Source organism: Neltuma alba, unplaced genomic scaffold (assembly GCF_004799145.2).
Source record: "Neltuma alba isolate B1F8T4 unplaced genomic scaffold, ASM479914v2 tig00010317_pilon, whole genome shotgun sequence".
NCBI lineage: Eukaryota > Viridiplantae > Streptophyta > Magnoliopsida > Fabales > Fabaceae > Neltuma > Neltuma alba.
The window spans coordinates 386,727-398,547 of NW_021635230.1; the positions used below are offsets into that span (position 1 = coordinate 386,727).

Genomic DNA, 11,821 nt, shown 5'->3' on the forward strand with positions numbered 1-11,821 from the left:
TCCATTATCATCACAAACCCATCTGAATCAAGCTATAACTAAAGCCTTTCAACTAGATTTAACACCAAAACGTCCTTCTCCTAACCCTATGCATTTTGACCTGCACTTCATCTTAGGGGAGACAATATTTTCCAACCATCTAAACTAAGAAAACTAAGAAGAAACAAAATAGAACAACCTACTAACCTTAAATCCAAGCTTAGTTGATCAAAGGTAGGTGTCTTCCTCTTGGTTGGGATTCAAGAGACAAAATTGCAATATTTTTCCCTCTAATCCTCATCTTGCCAAAAATGTGAAGGAGGAAGGGTCTATTTATAGCCAAAACTTTGGCTTGAATAGACCAAAATGCCCGTGGTGGCTAATAGAAAGAGTAATGGCAAACTTGGAAGTTCAAATGGACTTTTGCATCATCATTGCATCACCTTTTTAGTGGTAACTAGCTATACTTTTGTAACACGTTAACTTTAAACAATATATGATGTCAAAACAAGTCAATTGGAATCACATTATGTAGTATTAGGTTTGGAAAACCTTACTTTGGAAAAATTTAATCTTGGGTTACTATTCACTGGGTAACTCTAATAATATTCCTAATTTTAAAAATTCATAATTAATTCTAGAAAAATCAAAATAAAGTAATTGTAAGTTTTATTTGAAGACTTCTAGATGACCTTCAAAGGAAAAATACTCTCAGGTCATAAATCCTTAATGCTTAAGCCTAGTTTTCACACCAATATGCATTGTTCATATGGTAAATTTTTTTATTTTCTAGCATTTATGCCTAACTTAGATAGGCATAACTTTTTGCACAAAAAATTATTACTCATTTTAAAGCTAAAAATGAGATCTATTAGACTGTCAAGTTTTCACAATCAAAATCTCTCATTTGCTTAGAATCTCATGGCCCTAAACTAGTTGCAAATTAGGTTATTTTTATCCTTTTTAACCTCTATTCTTGCATCACTTTACCATATTATTTCATAAGGATCAATTATCAAACTAGATAGCACATAATCATATTCCAACTATACCGTACATCATGAAAGAGTCATTGTATCATCCAAACATACTTAATGCATAATTACATCATATAATTCAAAAGTCCATATCAAGTAATCTTCAAGCAATTGCCACCTTCTTGTCTTTCCCTTTAGCACTTCCATCACCTAAATGGTTAGGATTTAAATATAATAGGGGTGAGATTTTAAAGAAATCCTAGTAGCAAATAACATCAATCATAGATCAAAATGCATGATTAATTCATGTCATATGCAAGCATTTAACTTGCGCATTAACATGCCATTAACATGCCCTGAAAAGTGAGCACATAACATACTATTCAACAACTCAACTATACATGTTTGCCAAGATATCAATGCAAGGAATTAAACACATTTCAACATTCATAACTCGACCACATCATAGCACATACTCATAATATAGACAACCAATGCAATTCAATACCAAAATTGTAAGTTCTTGCTACCTCTTTCTAAACTTGATTCCTTAATTTCTTTCTCTTATTCTTGAGCTCTTTCTTGCTCAATTCTAATGCCTATCAAACAACAATAATAGCATTCTATTCAACTTTAACAATTCCATTAAACACTTTAACCTAAAACCTTGACCTTTTGACTTTTATTTAGGGTTTTAGCATCATCTTTTTAACTTAACTTTCATGCTTTTCCTACATGATTTTTCATGTAGAATCTATATGTGAACTTAGATGTATCAAAATCCAATTCCCTCTCCTACAACCATGCTTGGCCAAGAGGTACCCCTTGGAATTCAAAAATTTTATTTTTAATTTTAATACTTCCAAACACATGTTCTTCACATATCCCTACACAAATTCACATTCTAAACTCATTGAAAGCATCAAATTAACAAAAATAAAGCCCTAGCTTAATGAACTAGGTCTGGCTGAATTGTACCTTTAGGCTTCACAAGTCAGAGTTCTTTCTAAAATAAAGTTTAAACACAATTTTCCAACTATTTTCTATTCCCTAACCCTTATACAACCTTTAAATCAGTCTTAACTCATCATGAACCCAACTAAACAGCACCAAACCCTAGGGTTTCTATCATCCAACTTCCATCAAAACCATATTTAAAACTACCAAATCATAGGACATCACAAACTAGAAGAAAATCCAAACTCTTACCTTGGTTTAGCACTTGATTTGACCTATGGTTTGGCTTGATATCCTCTTCCTCCTTGGACAAAAATATTCTCCTTCTATTTCACTCTTGGTCTAGCAGAAACTTTGGTCATGAGGAAGGGAAAGAGGTATTTATAATACAAGCAAAGTTACCCCATGGTAATCTTCTAATTTCACCATCTACTTTCACCACATAACACTTATTCAAATCTTGCTTCTTCCTCCCTTAGATCATGCTACATGAGGCCTTAAGGTGTCCGCCTTATTGAATGAAAATGCCATCTCATAGGACACTTCAAAATGCCACCTATCACAAATGTGGGAAAAATGACAATTTTTTTTCAATAATTTCATTCTTCCCTCAACAATATGTATAATTCCACTTAGGTCCTCCCTCCTCCTTGTTGCCACCAATTCAATGAAAAAAATGGAAAAAAATTTTGTTCCACCAACCTTATACTTATTACACTGTATAATCTCATAATATCGGTTGAATTTTGCTTGGATCCTGTTAACTCTAACACCTCTAGAAATTCATTTCTTTATGCCAATAGCTTCCTTTTGATGAGGAGAGGTTTTTTTAAATTTTCTTAGATTTTATTTTGACCCACAACTCCTTCAATTAAATCTTTTCTAGGATATGCCTTTTACCAATATAATTTGACTTTAAATATTTTAAAGCTAACTTCTACATCTCCAAAGGCTAAAAATAATTTTAAAATTTATGACAACCTCTCAAATAATTTTTCTCATTTTTCCATGAATATTTGAGGCCTCTACACATTTTAAATAATTCATTTTGTCCAATATTTCCTTATTTAGCCAAAATTCTATGAAGTTATAGAAAATTCTAAGATAAATTATTTTCATCTTTCAGGCCTCAAACACTGTCATAGACCCTTTATTTTATTTTGAAAAATTTTAGAAAATTTTTAGAAATTTTGGGCATAATTTTTCATTTTGCTCTTTCTTGACCGACATTTTCAAAATGATGGTTAGGTTCTTCCCTGGGTCTTATTTTAAAAGTTGTTTCATCTATGTTTCTACTACACTACCTGACCCTCAATCAATCCTAGATTTCCTATTTTTCATATTAGAAATTAATAGGATTTGACAACTTTCAGCCGTAAAATAGTCCCCACTAAAAGTATAGTTTTAGCAGTGGCTCATTTTGTTGCTGCTAATAAGTATTAGCAACAGTTGCTATGGCAACAACTTTTTGTACGGCTAAAAACCTTTAGTTGTGACTTTTTGACTTTTAGCTGTGACTTATGTCACCGCTGAAAGTCGATATGTTTTGTAGCGAATGCTCTAGCGGTAGTTCCCATGCATCTTGTACCTTGGTTTCTTCCCCATATGAATGTTATCTATAATGAATACCTCATCTACTACTCTTGACAATGAAATCGTCTACCCTTATCCCATGGTAACATTTTAAAGAGACCGTTGATAACTCCATCTTTTATAAATTTAGCTAACATTTGGGTACCCTATAAAATTCTCATGATGAGGGATACGCCATTTCACCTAAAGAAATCCATTATGTAGTAAGAACAATAAAATCTATTTAATAGTTTTAATATTTTAGTCCCTACTACTTTTCCTCAAAAACATAAGCACACGTGGGTGGAAATTGCAAGATGTGTTACGTGCATCATCTAACCGGCCAATGGAGAAACCTTTAGGTTTTTCAAGAAAGTAAACCAGAAAGCTATTAAGAACAAATTATCTAAACAACCATAGCATGTAATTATGAGTAGAAGGAAGAACCAAAGAATTCAAAACAATAAATTTTGAATCACTAGTTGCCAAGCTTAGAACCTACCACATAATTTCATGAAATTGCATGAAAAATCCAAAGAGTAGAAGAAAAGATGGAAGAAATTTCTCATCCTTAAAAAAGTGTTTTTTAAGCTCTAGATCACATCAAAGATCTCAAAATACAGAAGTCCCTAGTATAAATTAGCCACTAGCAAAAACCCTAACCTCAAAGTATGTCTAGCCTGTTCATATATATAGTTGGACATGACCTTTTGCCATGGTAAAATATTTCTTCACCATTGTTAAGGCCACCTTTCAACAAAAAGATGGTTTTGCCTTTATACACCCAATGTTCTTGAAATACCCTGAATTATTATCCTTTCCAATGATGATTTAGTGCTTGTTTGCATTAAGGGTGATTAAATGTAATTTTAGATGAGTATGTTTTAGACATGACATTGATTAGTAGTGATGTTGGTTAATCATGATTTTTTTTTTTGAATTTTTTTGCTAGTGAATTTGAAAATTTTGATTTTTGAATTCCGTTTGCTAAAATCACTTATGGATATATAATTATTAAAAAAGGCATGGACCTTATAAAGTTATTTACATTCCATAACTATATTTACTAACAATTATTCATTTTATTTTAATAAATGATATGAATATTTAAATATATATTTTATTTAATAATTATTATTAAAAATAAAATATCAACAACAACATAATGTAAAACTTTATATGATGTGCAAATATTAGATGAAAGACATCAAATATTAAATAAGAAACACATGAAAATGAATAATAGTGTTGACACTTATTAGCAAATTTAGCAGCATATGTAAGGAAATGAAATGTTTGATCAAAATTATAACTAAAGAATAATATTTAAATAGCAAAAATATGTGTAGGATATCTAGGTGAATAGAAATGAGGCTCCATTGGAATTTTTCTAACGAAAAGACACCTCTCTTGTTGCATATGCTCGCCATACCACACGGCATTAAAATTGCAATTGATCGAGGTTTCAAGAAATTTACCAAAACAGTGAAAATGAGCTTTATAATCACATTTTTTGGGCTCAAACGAGATTACATGTGCTTTCACCGCTAAACCAAGCTGGTATGTATACTCTCAATAACTTATTAAAGATATTAGGTGTTTGGCATCCAAATTTGCTTTTTAGTCATCTATAATTTTCTTTCTTACATGTTTCAATAGGATTTAAATAGATAGATATAAACAATTTCCTTTAAACTTGTAAATTATCTTTTACGTATATCTCGTGGCAAAAGGAAGAATTAAACAATATGGTTGATGTAAAAATTATGAAGACCTGTGCAACAAGGAATTATAATAGTGAGGGATCAATTCCGTGCCCTTCCTTTTGAGGTCCTTTTTTCTTTCTGTTGGACTAAAGGAAGACATTAGTTTAGTTAACTTGGTTAGTACATAGACACACACCCCCATGTCAAAGACATCGACTAAATTAGTTTTTCTTATTTTAAATCCATCCATATGTTTTCTTAAAGAGATACCAAAAACATATATTACCTTCAGTTTTTAATATAAGAGTTATATTACTAATTTGAGAATATTAAAAAAATAAGTTAAGTTTATTATTTGTAACAATCATATGTTGTTCTTTCTAAATTATCCTCCTTATGTACATTGGATAATTGGAATTATCTCTGGGTGGGAACTCCTAACAATTAATAAGAATATTTTGGAAAAAGATGAGAGACAAAGTGAATTGAAGTATGATATTTAGGATCAAATCCAATCCCCAACTAACTCATATATTAAGGACATGGGTAGTATTATATAATTTGAGGCTAACTCGAGTGGTAATGGCCGAGTATGATGTAAAATTCTCTAAACGTGACAAAAAGAAAATGATTGTAAATGTGACATTCTAAGGCACTATATATTTATTTATTTATGAGAATGTAAGGGATTTTATTTAGATAGCCACCTAAAATAAGGAATATAAAGAATATAATAGGATAAAAGGGTGGTGAAGGGTATAGATATTAGCAGTGAAGATTCGTTTAATGTTTTTTAAAGGTCATCGTACATAATCTTCTTTTATTTCAACTGAATGAATGAATTTCAATATCCTTTTAAAAACCTTCCAAAATCTAAAGATACAAGATAAATATGAATATATATGAATGAAATGGGCAGATTCAAATACAACTGAGCACTTGTGGAAATCATTTAATTCCTCCAATCGTGATTATATTCGTGTCCCTTCACCAACAGGCACTATTCACATTACGCATCAAGCCCTATGTTTATATATATGATCAAACGCCTCCACTTGCTTTGCCTCACCAATTTTGATCGCCACATCCTCTATTTTCTTCATACTTCGGAGTGGAAAACTAATGGAGCAACCAAAAATTTGGGGACCTGGCTCTATAATAGCGTTTTTCATCATCGTCGCTATACAATTTCTTATGCCCCTTTTCATGGGTCCTGTTTCCCCACCAACATTGCCATTGATATTGATTTTCCCAATCGTTCTTGCTACAATTCTCATCTTCCTCATCATCACCTCTAATTGAAGGCTTCATCACCATCAAGCATATGTGAGTGTCAGTATAGTGGATTAATACGGGAGATTTTTGCACATTATTGTTTTCTCACGTAGATTTTTCTACGTTAAGACCATGTCTTATATGTGAGAAATGCTTTTACAAGAGTTATCTGTTTCGGTCTGATATATTATTAGGACAGCTATGGTCTGCTTGTCAGATCTTGGGAGCGTCCTTTTTACATGTATAAAAGTTCTCAGTTTTATAAAATTGAATATTCTATTAGATTTGTCTATCATTGTTTTCCATCTAATAACTTATTGGAAGCGATATATTTTTCTTCATTTCTGTGACGGTGATGATTGAAGCAAGAAAGTGAAAAACTAGAAGAACTTTCGCTTTTGTTACTTGTTAGTCCGTGCAAAATGGAAAAACAGTGACTTGGGTGAAATTAAACAAGTTAATTATATAATCGTCATTCCAAGAGTTTTTGGTTCGTAAATAAGCTATTTTTATAACAATTGGTTAATTGATGACTAACACTTTTACGTATGTGTGAACTGAAAAGGAACGGAAGAATTAAAAGAAAATTTTAATTTTAATTTAAGTCTAATAATTTAAAAATATATACCTTATTAACTATAAAGATGAAAAGTCAGAAAAAATTAAAATTTAAAATCATAATATAAGTATCGAAATTAAAATAATGCTCAAAAATTTTCTCCCACTTCCATCCTAGATAAAATAGAAGAAATTCCAGAAAATTGATTGTTAAATTTGAAAATTCCCAAATGGCCACCCCAATAAATAAAATTCCAGTTTAGGTACAAATTTGCTGAATTGACTATATTACTTTTTACTTTTAAAAAAGAAAACTATCAAGCACCCTTACCAGTTAGGAATTTTTTTTCAAGTCTAGTAACACGATTAGCAAGTCCTCTAATACTATAAACAAGTTTGGTATCATCGTTAACAACAGGTTTTCCAGAAAATTCAAAAAGTGATATTTTTACAACTTGAGTAACACAGTTAACAAGTCATGTAATGATATTAACAACTCTCATAACGCTATTAACCATATGATATAAGAACCTTTTACACTTTGAGAGATTAGTCATGACATCATAAATGGGAAACTTTAATTTTCAAGTCATTTAATGTCTTAACAAGTTTTTCTTAACGCTGTTAACAAATTTGGTATTACCATTAATGAAACATCCTACCTTTAACCCCTCAGAGTACGTGTTTAGAAGCGTTATGGTTCAAGCAATTCACAAAACAAGCCCGTAGATTGAACTTTGTGACTGGTTCATGGGTTACTGTTTACTGATAAATTTTAGATTTTTAGTCTAACTTTGACCAATCATAACTCTTAGCACACACATCCGTTTTAAGTGATCTACCACTTGTTTTAAAGCTCAGAATGTGTACTTTAATCATGTCAAATTTCATGGATAGAGTCAGTTATTTTCCATACTTCTACTTTGTCAGTATTTTGTTGCTCAATTAGGGATAGCTTATCCCCTAACTTGCACTAACAGTTCATGATTAAAACTTTCCATACATAATACCATTCCATTCATATACTAACCATTCCCATACATTATCATAGCTAATTACATAAGCCAACATCATCATTTATCATCACATACCATCTATGGCACATTTACAACATACATTGGTATGTACAGTGTACAACATAATACAACAAATTCTCCTAAATCTTTTCTTCTTTTCTTGCTTCCACTTCAAGCATTCTTTGCTTGATCATATCACCTATTATGGTTGGTTAAGGAAAGGTGAGATTCAAGAGAATCTTAGTAGCAAACATTACCATTTATGCATGCAAGATGGATGCAAGTGTATGACATGCTTCTGTGCACATAACTTTATCGTTCATGCATGGTGTCATGCCATGGAAAGTAAGCCAATTCATTCATATTCACATAACATAATGCTAAAGCATACTTAACATAAACATAGCAATCATAACTAAGTAGCATAGCTTAGTCATATCATGGCATTCATAGCACATACACACATACACATCAAGCATACAAGAAAGGTAAGTTCGCTACCTTATATCATAAGTTTTCTCTTGGTCTTCAACTTGCTCTCTTTTGCTTCGAACCATTAAGGTTGCTTCCTCAACCGTTGTCACTCCTTTTCCTTGATGTCTTATGGCCGTAAATATATCAACACATCATTTCCATTCATTTATTAGAGCCATGGTAATCAATAGCATCAATACTTTTTTTTCTTTGAGCAATATTAGCTTCTAACTTTTGAGCTTGATTTCTAACCTTTCTAAAATTAATTCCACACACTATTCCCACACAATTTTTCATGTAGAATCTATTTCCAAGCTCAAAATAATCAAAATAAAACTCCTCCCTATTCAACTTGATATGGCCGAACATAGGGTCTTAGGACTCAACATTCTATTTTCAATTTTAATGCTTCCAAACTTGTTTTCTCACCTTTACCCCACACAATTTTTCATTTTAAACATATTGGAAGCATCAAAATCTAATCCTATCCCCAAGAACCAGCCTTGGCCAAAATATTACTCAAGTTACATAATCAAGAAATTCAACCAATTTTAACGTAAAACCACTTGATTCTTGTTGCTTTCAAGCCTTTAAACATTATTCTAACATCAATTTCATCTTTTCCTATTCCTAAGAATTTCGTGCAGCATGTCCCTCTAGAGTTTTAAGCTCCCAAAAATAATTAAAATCCATGAACATTGCATCAAAATTGCATCAAAAACCATGAACATATCTTGTTTTAGAGCTTGATCTTGTATATGACCACTTGGCCTTTCTTTCTCACTCCTATTTCTCTCTCTAGAAACCATTTCTCCAGAGCTTTCCCAAGGTTGCCATGCCTTGCATGAAAATGAGGGGTGGGGAGGGGGTATTTATAGAAAACAAGACTGAATCTGGGCCACTAATCTTAAAAATGTGTGGCTTGATCCGGACCATCCATTTTCTCTTTTAATCTTATGGTGACAAGTGTCCCATAACATCATGCTTAACCTCATCATGATGGCATCATGCTTACATCATCAATCCATATGATTTTAATCTGACTGTACACGTGTCTTGCATTTGACCATACACGTGTCTTGCATTCAGTCATACATGTAATACCTTCTTTTCCCATCTAACCATACACTTGTTTCCTTTATATTCCTTTATCATTAAGACATTAAAATAGGGAGGAAATTAATATAAAATTCGTGCAAAACACCACCCTTAGGTATTCCTCCACCTATCTTGCCATTCTATACCGTACATAGTACTTTTTCAGGTCCTGACATATCCGGAACCACTGGGACATGTTTTGGCACCATTTTCTCACCTCAAATAAATGCACATGGCATTATATGACATGCCTAAAGAGAGAGTGATGCTCTTCCCTTATTCTTACATTAAAATAATTAATAATATATATTTCGGAGTGATTTTGACTGAATTCTTTCTACTAGTCCACAACTTCGAGAATCTATTTCCAGTACCAATACTATTTATTCATCATGGGGAATTCCTTTAATTTTTCTTAAGTCAAAAGTCAATCTCTAGACCTTTGACTTTGACTTTTTCTGAATATTACGTAAATAGGTTTTAAATTCCATTAAAGCCAACCTCTTCGCTTTCTGGGAACAGAATTATTTTTAAAACCTGTGATAATTCCTCAAGTATTTGAAAAACCTGTGATAACAATAGGTTTTTCAAGAAATTGAAAAAGTAGCATTTTTATAATTTCAGTAATGTGATTAACAAGTCATATATTTGTAACACCTCCTTTATTCCCCTATTATATGTCAATTGGAACATTATTGGGTGTTTTCTAGCGTCTACGGAAGAAAATTTCAGTTTTAAAATTTCACATTTTATTCTGTCTATATACTGCTCATTTGAAATTGGACCAATTTTGAAAATTCATAACTAATTCTAGAAAAATTAAAACGAGTTGATTCCAATTTTTACACAAAGCTTGCTAAGAGTTCTATAAAAAAAAATTCATTAGATTAAATTCCATCTAGAATAGCACTAGAAAATTCGACAAAATGCACTGTTCATATGGTAAATTTTCAAATTTCTAGGATTTTAGCCCAACTTTGGAAGGGCATAACTCTTAGCACAAAACTCCAAATTTAATCATCTACCACTTTATTTAAAGCTAAAAATGAGATCTATTTTCCTGAAAAATCTTAGGTCTAGATTTCATCATTTGCTTATTATTTTATGTGGCACAAAATTGCCTCTTTTTAGGGCATTTTTATCCCCTAAATCATATTTTCTTCAATTTTCCTTTCTCTTTTCCAATTGCCATCCATTCCAACACATCACACCATGATTATAAACTATCATACATCATTATAATTTACATAATGTCAAAGCATTCCATATTCGTAATCCATTACAAGCTCGTAGCAAAGTTCAACAAAATATAACATAACTTAATATATTGTCACAAAGTCTCCATGGCCTCCCTAGCTCACGCCAATTTTTTGCCCTTATCCATATTTGGTCCACTCCCTATTGTTGCATAATTTAACATATGGGGGAATAGATTTCATAAAAATCTCAGTAGCAATGAACTATAATCATCATGTTAATCAAGGAAGGCATAATGTGATATGTCCTAAAACTTCAGACATGCTTGAGTCACATAAAACCACTTTTCATCAAATCAAGAAAGGAATCAAACACGCTTTCACATTAATATATTATCATGCATTTAGCTAAAGCATATCAAATGTCATAAAATCAAAAGTCCTGCAAAATAAATTTCTTACTTTAAGCAATTCACATAAGCACATTATACCAGCAAGATAAACAATCAAATTACAATTCAATGCTACCTTTTACTACTTGTCCAATTCGGTCACCTCAAGGGATAATGATTCTCCTTGATTTCTCCTCACAAAGTGTAACACCTTATGTTTATACCAATTAACTTGCCTTGTAGAAGCATTTGGAATCACTTTTAAAGACTACAAGTTATGAAAAATCAAGTTTGAAAATTTTCTTTTACGGATTACTATTCATTGTAACCCAAAAATGTGGTAAACTTCGAAAATTCATAACTAATTGTAGAAAAATCAAAATCGAGTGATTCCAAGTTCTATGGAAAGCTCTTTGGATAAAATTTTGAGAGAAAATAGTTTCTGGACTGATTGCCTTAAAATTTGAGCCCAGTTTTTCTTGAAAAAGTTACTGTTCATATGGTCATTTTTCCATTTTCCACTTATTTTAGCCCAGCTTTGGAAGGACATAACTTCTTGTGTGGTTATCAGATTCAGGTGAACCAACTCTCATCTTAAAGAGAAAAATCTCATCTATTTGC

The 11,821-nt window shown here is 31.7% G+C and overlaps 1 protein-coding gene across 1 annotated transcript; it reads left to right on the top strand.

Annotated features, from left to right (window-relative positions):
- The first annotated feature begins 6,313 nt into the window (after positions 1-6,313).
- On the top strand, positions 6,314-6,493 carry LOC114755677 (uncharacterized). Its single transcript, XM_028944545.1, has one exon. The coding sequence runs from the start codon at positions 6,314-6,316 to the stop codon at positions 6,491-6,493; it is 180 nt and encodes a 59-aa protein (XP_028800378.1).
- The last annotated feature ends 5,328 nt before the right edge of the window (positions 6,494-11,821 follow it).

Coding starts and splice junctions, on each gene's coding strand:
- LOC114755677 (XM_028944545.1), top strand. CDS start 6,314: ATGGAGCAACCAAAAATTTGGGGACCTGGCTCTATAATAGCGTTTTTC.